The sequence below is a fragment of the Propithecus coquereli genome, unplaced genomic scaffold (assembly GCF_000956105.1).
Source record: "Propithecus coquereli isolate 6110/MARCELLA unplaced genomic scaffold, Pcoq_1.0 Scaffold14, whole genome shotgun sequence".
Taxonomy (NCBI): Eukaryota; Metazoa; Chordata; class Mammalia; order Primates; family Indriidae; genus Propithecus; species Propithecus coquereli.
This window is the reverse complement of record NW_012138302.1, coordinates 15,588,346-15,601,383: the sequence shown is the minus strand read 5'-3', so window position 1 is coordinate 15,601,383 and position 13,038 is coordinate 15,588,346. Positions and strand designations below refer to the sequence as shown.

The window sequence follows — 13,038 nt, the reverse complement described above, 5'->3', positions numbered from 1 at the left end:
CAGAGTACATTAAAGGAAGTGATGTCTGATTACATTGATTACAAACAATTTTAAAGTTCTGTGATGAATGTTTTCTTCCAATTCTAGTGTAATAGTTTTCTGTTTGTACAGCCTCACCTGGAAATAATACTGAAAGTGTAAATTAGAGACCCTTTGTAACCCTTCCTTAAGTGGACTGTTAAGTGACTCTGATAATTATTATTTTTTTCAGTTGATAACAGTAAAGTTGGAATAGGTGTTTGGACGGAGGCAGAGTCAGGGTTTGTTTGAACTGCTTTAGATCTTATGATGCTGATTTTTGGTATGTGCTAATACGTGGTGGGGGGGTAAAGTACTCCTTTGCATTTGAGAATTTTTATAAGTTGTTATTGTCACTGGTCATTGTGAACAGCTGGATACAGGTCAGTCATAAGCACTGTCCTCATTTTTTTGTTCTTGCATGACAGTTATCTTTGTCATAATTACAAGGCCTTTTGAAGACCTAGAATATCAGTTTTTACATTTTCTAATTTGGAAAGAAGTAAAAATTTGATGATTTGAGTTTTTAGGAATTGCAAAGGAATTATCGTTATTCACGGTGTTAAGAAGGTATAAATAGGCACAAAGCAGTACTTGAATATAAAGTGTGTTCATCAGTTTGGCAGTAGGATTTGTTATATGGAAAACCATTAGTGGGAAATTTTAAAAGGAAAGGAAGGGGAAATAAACAAGAAAGGCACCAGCATACGTTCAGAACCTATTATGTGCTACACACATATCTCATTTACTCCTCATAAAAGTTTTATGAGGGAATACTGTATTAGCATTTCTATTTTACTTATGAGAGCAACTAAGACTTAAAAAGTTTAAATTCTTCCCATAAGGTTATTTGGCTAGTGAATAATAAAGTTGAGATAGAAACCTACAAGTGCCACATTAAAGAAAATTACAAGGACACAAATGAAACATTTTAACCAATACTTAGCTGAAACTTTGTATAGAATGTTATAAATCACCTCAATTTGTCTCTTTAGAGTTAGGCAGGTCATACAGATCCTCTCATATGAAGTCATTCATAACCATTGGGCATATAAATCTTGAGGTCACTATTATAAACTGTTTAATATGTGTTTGGCTGTCATTGTTAAAGTTGAGTAGCACTGAATTGTTTTGTGAATTTGGGCATGAATGATATAGCTCTTCCCAGATAAGTGCACATTAATGTTTATTTTTCCATTCCTACGTTTGTTTATGCAGTAACTTTACTTTTCAAGGAAGCAATAAGCAAATATTTACTGAGTATTACATTTCAGGCATAGTTACAACATTGAGGATATCAGTATTAAAAATAATTTAGTTCATTGTTACATGGAGTTTATATACTTGTGGGAAAATGGAGAATAAGTTAAATAAATGCAGTAGTGTGTTGTGATGATAAAGGTATATGGTAAGATATTTTAGCAACATAGTAAGTTCAGTTGTATAGATATGTGATTCTCTTTATTTCTAGAACTGCCTTAACTTTTTGACTCTCATCTCAGTCTCTAGCTAAGAGAACTGGGGAAGATAATTAGATGATTTTTGGAATGTGGTGGGGTATTTTTGGTTGTCACAATGACTAGGGTTGCTACTGGCAGTTAGTAGGGCAGGATCAGGGATGCTAAACATCCTGCTATGCACAGGACAGTGCTGTCCAATGAAGAATTGGCCCACCAGAATGCCAGGAGTACCCCTGTTGAGAAACACTGATGAACCTGGCTCATGGCAGACAACTTCATCTTGATCTTTTCAGGCAAATTTATTATTATCCAGTAATTTCAAATCCAGAATTATTACACTATTCCCAGCCTGGTGCAGATCTTTGAGATCCTGCCCGTCTTCTCTATGGTAATAATTCTAATGACCTGAGTAACTTATTACATCATAGTATTTGTCTTTTTGAGAGCAGGGCTCAGCATTTCTGGGTCTCTTTTCTATGTTATGTTGTGGTACTCTATCTGTGTCAGTCACAGGCACTGTCCAGTGATCAGTTTGTGGTATATGTTACGTTCAAATCCATGAAGTTCTTTGGCATGAGTGATCCCCCATAAATGCATCCCTTTGCTTGTCTCCTGTTTATTTGCCATTCTAGGTAGTCTCTTGATGAATCATCTACTTTTCTAGCTAATCTACTGTGCCTTTTTCTAATCTCACTGGAAACATAAAGGATCCCTCCTTACTATTCTTAAGCCTGTGGGATATTGAGAAGGATGGGTATTCTTGGATCCTTCTATTTACTGCATTTTGCTGCTCCCTTGCTTGCTTTATTTTTTAAAAGATATTTTTGTCCTTTTTTTTTTTTTTTTACATTCATATTTGAGATTATTTTCCCAAAGCACAATCCTCTACTTCTGAAAGTTCCCAACTATATTAGTTTGCTAGGGTTAGCAAAATACCAAAAACAGGGTGGCTTATACAACAGAAATTTATTGTCTCACAGTTTTGGAGGTTAGAAATCTGGTCAAGGTGACAGCATGGTTGGTTTCTCCCAAGGGCTTTGAGGGAAGGAGCTCTTCTATGTCTTGGTTTATGAATGGACATCTTCATGTTCACATGGTTTTTTCCCTGTATGCATACCTGTGTCCCAAATTTGCTAAAGCCTAGATTACATGATTTTATTTCACCATGTACCACTTTTGAAGCATGCAATTTTATATTTGTTTGCAGTTTTTTTTCTTTTTTAGAAAAGAATATCTTGCTATATTGCCCTGGCTGGAGTGCAGTGGCTGTTCACAGATGTGATTATAGTGCACTGCAGCCTTGACCTCCTGGGCTCAAGTGATCCTCCCACCTCAGCCTTCCAAGTAGCTGGGACTAAAGACACACTACTGCACTGGGCATTGTGTGATTATCTGATTTTTAGGTTCTAACCTGAAATCCATAGACTAAATTGTACAAAGGCAAGCACCATGTCTGTTTTGTTCACTGCCACATCCCCATTGGTTAGCCTGGTGCCCAGCACAAAATAGGGGCTCAGATATTTGTGGAATGAATGAGTAAATGATGGCTTCTTGGTTTTATCTCTTCATTATAAAACTTACTGAAGGATTTCAAGAAGTTTAACATGATTTAATTTACTTTTTAAAAATTTCCCTCATTTAGTCTTTGTGTGGAAGATGAATTGGAAAGACGAATCAGAAGATGAGGACAGATTGTTATGATGGTTGTCTAGTCCTCAGATAATAAAAGCCTGAATAAAGGCAACGGTATTTATGATGAAAAGGAACAGATGGAATTTCACAAGAACAATTTAAGGAGGAGAATCAAGAGGACTTCGTGACTGATGTGGTCATGGTGAAGGAGAAGGAAAAGTCGTGACTCAATTAAAATGAAATATATAAATTAGTATGAGGTAGTATTACATATTAGTTAAGAACAGCGTCATTGGAGTCATACAGATTGATTGTGTAATTTACTTACTAGCTGTATGACTCTGAGCAATTTTACTTAATGTCTTAGTCCATTGGGGCTGCCGTAACAAAATATTAATACTATAAACACGGTGGGTTATAAATAACAGAAATTTACTTCTCACAGTCTGGAGGCTGCAGAGTCCACGATCAGTGTCTGGTGAGGGCTTGCTTCCTCATAGACAGCCGTATTTTCACTGTAACCTCACAGGGCAAAAGGACAAGGGATCTCTGTCAGGCCTGTTTTATAAGGGCACTAATCCCATTAATGAGGGCAGAGCCTTCATGACCTAATCATGTCCCAAAGGCCTCTCCTCCTAATACCATCACTTTAGGGGATAGGATTTCAACATACGAATTTTGAAACATTTGGACCATCGCACTTATCTGTTTACCTAACTCTGTTAATTGCAAATGACTGTCTTCATAGAATTTTTGAAGTTAAATGAGGTAATACATGTAAAGTGCCTAGTATTCATACAGTTTGTTGTGAACTTGAGGAAGTCATTTAACCATCCAAACTTAATTTCTTCTGATAGAAAATAAAGATAATAATATTACTCTGTTCTCCCTACATCACAGAGTTGTTTTGAGAATGTAAAGCCCTTTGAAAACTATAAATTGATAATCATAGTAGCTAAATATATTAATTGTACCTACAAGGAGGGGAGATATCTATCTAACTTCATCTTTAATATGACCTTTCATCTCTTGGTTCAGCTTTATAAGATATAGGGTACTTTTTGGCCATAAAAACTGGAGTAGAATTTATCCTACTGGGAACAAGTTTCTGTCTCTGTGAAGCTCTATGTGATAAATGACTAATGAATCCTCAAGAAAATAAATCTTAACAGGAATCTTAACAGGATATTCTTGTTGCCTGGTGTGGAAGGGAGAAGGAAGTGAGATTATCAGGAACCAAGCCCAGAAGGTGGAAACGAGGTGCTGGAAATTGTCAGGGCAGATTCTGATTTCCTGGAACTAGAGCTGTGCTTATTTTTATGATCTAGTTGTATATTTTGATCCGTGGCCTTTGTAGCAAACCAGTGAAAACAGCTGATATGATTATTATTCCACACATAAGGGTAGTAACGAACAGAAGTTAAAACCCAGAACTTCCAAGCTTTATTTATTGCATCCTGCCACAATTCCTTTCCAAACAGAAATAGCAGATGTAACTGTCTTTCAATGCCCGTGTTATGTGATATTGCACGTAGAAATCCTGCCTAAGGGTAACTCAGGTGTTTTTTGTTTTTTGTTTTTTCTCCTGCTGTTTATTTGCTTCATGATCTTGGCAAAGATTTTATTTTCAGTGAACATTTTCAATTTCTTTATCGTTGACAGACTTGTAAATCTCATTCTTGCTTTTGAAATGCCCAGCTTCCTGAACTACATTTTTTTTTGGAACTTTAGTATTGTAGTCTAGTAAGGTTCACTGTCAGTCAATCTTGGTCAATATGGGTTTTCTTCCTTTGCACTACCATCCCAAGTAAATTTTGTATGTTCTTTTTCCCCACAGGTTTTCTGTGCTTCCTGCTGTAGCCTCAAATGTAAATTGTTATACATGGACAGAAAGGAAGCTAGAGTATGTGTAATTTGCCATTCAGTGCTAATGAATGGTAAGTATTAAAACAGGCTATTTCACAGTTATTGAGACAAAACAAGAGAATTCTTATGAAAAGATTTTTTTCCTGCCTTTATGTACAAGTTGCACACCTTCTCAAATGTCATCACTTTAACTGAAAATATTGAACTAGATTTCCATGTGTTGAAAGTATCTTAGCATTTCAGAATTCCTGTACCTAATTTAATGACTGAATGCTAAAGCCAGGTAAGTTTTGCAGGAATAATGGAAGTTCTTTGGAAATTTGGTGCTATGTAGTTGTTATTATTCCTATAAAATGACCAAGGTGAGGTGGGGATAGGGACCTATTGACCACCTAGATGATGACATATTAAAATTGGACCAAGGTTTTCCTTTCAAGAGAAGCTATCTCTTTCTAGGGAATACCTTAATAACTTAGAATGCATCCTTATTAACAACTTGCTTTATTCATCTTATTAAAAATAAATATTTTAGCATCTAGGATCAAGTAGAGAGAATTGAATTTTTCAGTTATCATCAGTTATCTCTTTAATGCTACTTAGATTTGTTATAAGGATAATTGTTTTGAATTTAGTTGTTATGTGGTGTAAGTATATGGCCAGGGGAAGGTAAATAAAATTTATCCAGTGTTCATCTTTTATGGGACAAGAAATGATTGATTCCAAGGGCATTTTAGTTAAAAACAAAAACTCCGAGTATGCTTGTAAAAGATAAAATAAATCGATTAGGCGGTAGTATTTTCTCTTTGAATGCATCTTTGTGCAGTTGCCAGAACAATTACTGATAGACATAAAATGTTGAACTTGGGCACCTGTGTTGCCTGTGCCAAGATAGTGCGCCTCCTGGAGGCTGGAACTTATCTGCTCTGAGACCCCTCCTGCTCTGTCTGTCTGCATTGCTCATAGTGATGTTTTCCTGTTGCTGGCTTATTAACCTGTTGCATGTCAGTTAATCTGATCTGTTCTAATTTCCTATGACCTGCCCAATTTCCTCCCATTTCTGAATTCTTATGGTTTTGATCAATATGAATCATTCTCTCTACTCTTAAGGGTCACTTTTTAGATGGCGGTTATTTCACTTGGTTGCTCAATTGATGATTTGTATTCCACTGCTTTCATTTTCGGACACATATCCACAGACAAGAGCATGCTGCTTAATTACAGTACCTAATACACCTCTTTTATTTGATGAGATCTTCCAACTTGATAGCTATTTTTTTTAACTTGGCATAGCTAAAGATGAAGGAAATGGCAGAGGATTCACATGGAATACTTTTTATTAAGCCAAGGAGGCCCTTAACAGGGGATCCTAAGGTAATCCACTTTTCCTGGTTTTTCCAGCGTCTTTCCTCTCGCATGGCTTAGCCCGGTCTTTTTCTGAATATTTAATTTGATGCTTTTCAGTGTTCTCTTTCCCTTTTTCCCTTCCCCTTTTCTCTTCTTCCCCTCTTCCTGCTAGTGCTTTCAAAGGAACATAGCTTTTGTTACTAGCCTTGTCTTGCAGTTTGGAGGCGATGAATATTCAAAATCTTATAGATCATTCTTAGATGTCGAATGAGATTTTTGAAAAGATGCTCAAATATATCGTGTGGTTTCTGTTCCTGGGCATGTGGGTATTACCTGAACCTACAAGATAAAATTTGTTTTCTTTCATTTCTGTAGCACCTTTCATTCTATTTACTTTAAATACAATACTTGATATGTCAGTATTTAGTAAAATTACAGAGTACACAAAATCTTAACATATTGTGATCATCCATATTGGTTGATCACATTTATATGATATTGGCACATTTTCATGTTCAAATGGGTCCTGTGCTTTTGAGACACACCAAAGATGTGAAATGGTTGTTATTGTTGAATACTTTTATATAGGATGATTATTACATAAAAGCAGAATTCACAAAGATGTTGAAATGACTTCTCCTGAGCTTTAGGCTTTGGAATTTTTAAGTGAGATTTTATCTTAACTAAGAGCTTTAAAAGTCTAGAAATGAAACTAAAAATTATATAATGGAGTTATGCTATTTTAGCCCCTGATTTTGGTTTTTTATAGAACTTTATAAAATGCATTAAATATTAAACCAAAAAAATGCCTAAATGCTATCCCAGTTGCAAACATAAAGTTTGATGTTTCACTCCCTCTTTAAGGAATGTATGGTCTCCTTTAAAGAACCAGGCGCCTAGTGTTTAACTCAGACTGATCTGCTATCAGTCTATATCAGAAGTATCCTATAATTCTTTTTTTTTAAAAAAATCATGTAAATTCTTATTTGTCCAACCAAATATTTACTTAGCTAAATGGTCTCCTTTATTGAATAAAATCACCTATCTTCTTAATACCTTCACTAGCTGGAAGAGAGACATACTATGAGTGTTAATGAGGAGGAGCTGCATTATTTATCCAATATTGTGAAGGTCTTGATGTCCATATTTTGCAATCCATTCACATTGATTGTGTCTGTATTTGCTTTAGCTCAAGCCTGGGAGAACATGATGAGTGCCTCAAGCCAGAGCCCTAACCCTAACAATCCTGCTGAATACTGTTCTACTATCCCTCCCTTGCAGCAAGCTCAGGCCTCAGGAGCCCTGAGCTCTCCACCTCCCACTGTGATGGTACCTGTGGGAGTTTTAAAGCACCCTGGAGCAGAAGGTAGGGGATCATGTGCTATTCTCTCTCTCTCTTTTTCCTCATGAAGTTCCTCTGAAAAGGTGCTGATGTGACTTTACAGCACAAGTCTTTAAAACACTACAGATAAGTTCCTTTGGGTGGTTATTAAAGTGGAAGAACAAGGTGAGAAATGTGTCAAGACTATTTCTGGGCAAGTAAAGAACAATATTGTGTCGCTTGATATTTTGGAGGCACCTCAGAAAATATGCCAATCTCCTCTTCAACTTAAGAATGGAGTAATTATACTGCTTGCACTTAAAAAGAGGTGCAGAATTTGAAGTCAGCCTGTGAAAATCCTAGCCTCATGCCTCCCTTAATGTTCTTTGTAGGACCTCTGTAAGTGATGAAAATGAGAGTTCTTCCTTCTGACCAGCCCATTCTAGCATTGCTTTTTGGAATACACATTGCCATTTTCTCTTTTCATTTTTAATCTATCTATATAAAAATATGAAAATAATTTATGTTAGGTATGTAGACCTTTAAATCCAGAACTTAAATTCTGATTACCTCATGTGATAGGTAGGAAATTATCAGCTCAACTTATTTTGGTTTTTTATATCTTTATGATTATGATATTGTCAGATGAAAGGTACTGTGTTAGTTCAGGGGATTATGAAGAGTAAAAATAACAGTTATATATTTCCTTAAAACAATCTTGTCAAGAAGTTTCCCTTGATAATTAGAATCAATCTTCCTTCATTAACTTTATATCTTTTCATCTAGTAATATTCCCTTCCCCTTGCTAAATAGCCTGCCTCCCCTTTTGAAGATCATAGACTTCAATTGACATTATCATACTCTTACCCATTTTTCCCTCTTTTCAGATCATCCCTTGGTCATACTCCTTGTATTTTTATGAGTTCAGGCTTTCTTTATTAAAATCTTTATTCTCTTTACTTCATTTGTCATTTTTGTTGTTCTTCTCTAGTCTCTCTCTGTGTTTGGGCTGTTTGAATTGATTTCCAAAACTGGATTTAAAGAGATCATTTCATCAGACTCAGTTTTCCAGCTTTTCCCCTATCCGTTTACTAAAATGCAAACTACTTTTGCACTGCCAGATCAGTCTTTTTCTTCTTCAATTACACGTTAGCCAAAGATCTGGTCAGTTTATTTCCAAATTCTTATGTATCTGTGCCAACTCTTCCTTTATTAACTAATTATCTTTAACATTCTTCAGGGCATCTTTTGCCCTTTAAAAGTACCAGATATTGAATTTCTGTGGAAACCTCATGCTTTTCGGAGATGTGGATGTCTATTGGTTGATATTTTTTTCTTGCTATTAATTTATTTCCTAAGCACTTAAAACACTTTCTTTAGTTTCTGTCAGTGATGCGGGACAGAGTATGTGACATAGTCGTAGATGTGTGTAGGAACTCTTAATATTTTAAAGCAGTGTTTTAAATCTTTGCATGTAAGTATAGAAGTAAAGAATATATTTAAATATGTATTTTTAAATTAATTTATAACATTTATAACCACTTTTATACACAGTTACAGTTCTCATGTTTCTAATTATAAGATGCTAAATAGTGATTTCTTTGTACATCTGGAATTGGTGACCTTCTCTTCTTTGATGTTAGAAACCCTACCAATGTCACATTGATGCCTATTTTATTTTTCTGGCCCCTCAAGTGGTTCAGCCCAGAGAACAGAGGAGAGTGTGGTTTGCTGATGGGATATTGCCCAATGGAGAAGTTGCTGATGCAGCCAAACTAACAATGAATGGAACTTCCTCTGCAGGAACCCTGGCTGTGTCACATGACCCAGTCAAGCCGGTAACTACGAGTCCTCTACCAGCAGAGGTAAGAAAACAAAACAGCAACTAAAAGTGAGTACCTACTTTACTCACTGTTGTGCTACCTCTGTCTTGCCTTTTTCTAAGTCAAGTGACTTTTGTGTGGAACCCTGTAGGTTTTAGATACAATCTAGCGTGTGTGTGTGTGTGTGTGTGTGTGTGTGTGTGTGTGTGTAGGTAGAGTAAATGTGGCAAAAATCAGTTGTTCTTGTTTAAAACAGTTCTGTACTTGCAATTTTTTTCAGGAGACAAGTTCTTATGAAGATTGTTCTCAGATGAGCTCAGGCTATCACTGTAGCTAAAGGTTGAACTAGAGGGAATTCTGGCCCCTTGATACATTGGTTTTCAAATCACGTTCCCAGGTTCTGTGGCAGCCTCTCGGGAGTGCCATGGTGAGGAAGAGTGCCTGAGGAACTCTTCTATTCCTTTCTCGTCAACCTGAGAGCATCTCTACTTTTTTCTGTTTCATCTGTTGTTTCCATTTTAGGATTTTAAAAAGAATTCCAGAACTTAAAAATAAGTTGAAAACCACTGGCTTAATGGACAGAAGGCTCATATAATGTACCTAAAGAAACTAGTTCATACTGTGATTTCACTTCTACCTTGTTTCTATAGGAACATTAGTCACAATTTTTTTTTTTTGAGACAGAGTCTCACTCTGTTGCCCGGGCTAGAGTGCTGTGGCATCAGCCTAGCTCACAGCAACCTCAAACTCCTGGGCTCAAGTGATCCTCCTGCCTCAGCCTCCCGAGTAGCTGGGACTGCAGGCATGGGCCACCATGCCCGGCTAATTTTTATATATATATATATATATGTATATATATATATTTTTTTTTTTTAGTTGTCCAGCTAATTTCTATTTTTTTAGTAGAGACGGGATCTCACTCTTGCTCAGTCTGGTCTCGAACTCCTGAGCTCAAATGATCTTCCCACCTTGGCCTCTCAGAGTGCTAGGATTACAGGCGTGAGCCACCACGCCTGGCCATCAGTCACAATTTTGAGGCTAATGGGATTCTCTTTCCTCGAAGCTTGATTTTCAGAAGGGGACAAACATCAGCTACCTTTTTTTTTTTTCGAGTCAATGAGAGGATAGAGCCACCTAGAATCCAAGTTAGAAAGTATAAACATAGAATCCTTTTATATAATGAGTCCTTTTCTATTGCTGGTTGCTCCGTTGAATTTGATGATCAAGGTTATAATAAGGTGGTTAATTCCAATTAAGTATATGTGTCCATCTTTTTTCTTTAAAATAAGAGAATAAAAGTTTGGATAAAGTTTTTTAAACTTTATTTTTTTAGAGTGGTTTTAGATTCATAGCAAAAGTGAGAGTAAAGTACGGAGAGTCTTCATATGCCCCCTACCTCACACATAGATAAACTCCTCATTATCAATATCCCTCACCAGAGTGGTATAGTTGTTACAATTGTTGAACCTACATTGACACATCATGATCACCCAAAGTCTACATTTTACATTAGAGTTGGATAAAATTTTTATTTGTGAAGTTTTCATAGAATTGTTAGTTATTTATATTTATGTTCAGTAATATTTTTTCAGTTTTTTTTTTTTTCTTTTTTGAGACAGAGTCTCACTCTCTTGCCCGGGCCAGAGTGCCGTGGCGTCAGCCTAGCTCACAGCAACCTCACACTCCTGGGCTTGAGCGATCCTCCTGCCTCAGCCTCCCGAGTAGCTGGGACTGCAGGCATGGGCCACCATGCCCGGCTAATTTCTATATATATATATTATTAGTTGTTTGGCTAATTTCTTTCTATTTATAGTAGAGACGGGGTCTCGTTCTTGCTCAGGCTGGTCTCAAACTCCTGAGCTCAAACAATCCACCCGCCTCAGCCTCCCGGAGTACTAGGATTACAGGCGTGAGCCACCGTGCCCGGCCTTTTTTCAGATATTTACTTCACATATAATTTGTAGATTTGGTTGTAATTAAAATTGCTTGTTGTTAAAATTAGATTTATTAACATACAGAGCCAAGTTTCCTGTTTGGTGAAGGGACCATACTGATCATACCATGTCATATGTGTCTTCAAATATTCTTAAGCCTTTTTTTTCATTTTTCTGTGGCTGCAATGGATGAGAGCCAGAACTTTGTCTTATCCTTCTTTGTATCACCACAGTGACTTTGTCAAGAAAGTTTTTTCTTTTTTCCCCACAGCTGTTTATTCAGAAAAAAATTTCAAACCACAAAAAATTTGCAAGAATAGTACAGTGAACACTCATATACTCTTCACCTATATTTTCCAACTGTTATCATTTTGCCGCATTTACTTTACTATTTCACACATACATACACTTTTTTTTTTTGGTTGAACCATTTGAGGATTGGTTGCATTTTACCACCTGATAAGTTCAGCTTGTGACTCTTAAGTACAAGTTATTTTCTTACATGACCACAATACAATTATCACATGAGAAGGAAATTTAACATATAATTCTATTATCTAATATATAATCCATATTCAGATTTCCCCAATTGTCCCAATAATGTTCTGTATAGCTTTCATTTATACATACGTGTGTGTACACATATATAAAAATGTTTTAAATTAATTTATAACATTTATAACCACTTTTATACACAGTTACAGTTCTCATGTTTCTAATTATAAGATGCTAAATAGTGATTTCTTTGTACATCTGGAATTGGTGACCTTCTCTTCTTTGATGTTAGAAACCCTACCAATGTCACATTGATGCCTATTTTATTTTTCTGGCCCCTCAAGTGGTTCAGCCCAGAGAACAGAGGAGAGTGTGGTTTGCTGATGGGATATTGCCCAATGGAGAAGTTGCTGATGCAGCCAAACTAACAATGAATGGAACTTCCTCTGCAGGAACCCTGGCTGTGTCACATGACCCAGTCAAGCCGGTAACTACGAGTCCTCTACCAGCAGAGGTAAGAAAACAAAACAGCAACTAAAAGTGAGTACCTACTTTACTCACTGTTGTGCTACCTCTGTCTTGCCTTTTTCTAAGTCAAGTGACTTTTGTGTGGAACCCTGTAGGTTTTAGATACAATCTAGCGTGTGTGTGTGTGTGTGTGTGTGTGTGTGTGTGTGTAGGTAGAGTAAATGTGGCAAAAATCAGTTGTTCTTGTTTAAAACAGTTCTGTACTTGCAATTTTTTTCAGGAGACAAGTTCTTATGAAGATTGTTCTCAGATGAGCTCAGGCTATCACTGTAGCTAAAGGTTGAACTAGAGGGAATTCTGGCCCCTTGATACATTGGTTTTCAAATCACGTTCCCAGGTTCTGTGGCAGCCTCTCGGGAGTGCCATGGTGAGGAAGAGTGCCTGAGGAACTCTTCTATTCCTTTCTCGTCAACCTGAGAGCATCTCTACTTTTTTCTGTTTCATCTGTTGTTTCCATTTTAGGATTTTAAAAAGAATTCCAGAACTTAAAAATAAGTTGAAAACCACTGGCTTAATGGACAGAAGGCTCATATAATGTACCTAAAGAAACTAGTTCATACTGTGATTTCACTTCTACCTTGTTTCTATAGGAACATTAGTCACAATTTTTTTTTTTT

General features: G+C 36.4%; 1 protein-coding gene across 1 annotated transcript in view; it reads left to right on the top strand.

Moving 5' to 3' along the window:
- Nucleotides 1–13,038, top strand: part of ZFYVE9 (zinc finger, FYVE domain containing 9) — a 141,907-nt gene that overhangs the window by 65,551 nt on the left and 63,318 nt on the right. Inside the window, exons 5-7 of the mRNA XM_012639473.1 lie at nucleotides 4,948–5,047; nucleotides 7,510–7,686; nucleotides 9,337–9,506. Of these exons, the coding sequence (XP_012494927.1) occupies nucleotides 4,948–5,047; nucleotides 7,510–7,686; nucleotides 9,337–9,506 (447 nt within the window). The remainder of the gene's footprint in view (nucleotides 1–4,947; nucleotides 5,048–7,509; nucleotides 7,687–9,336; nucleotides 9,507–13,038) is intronic.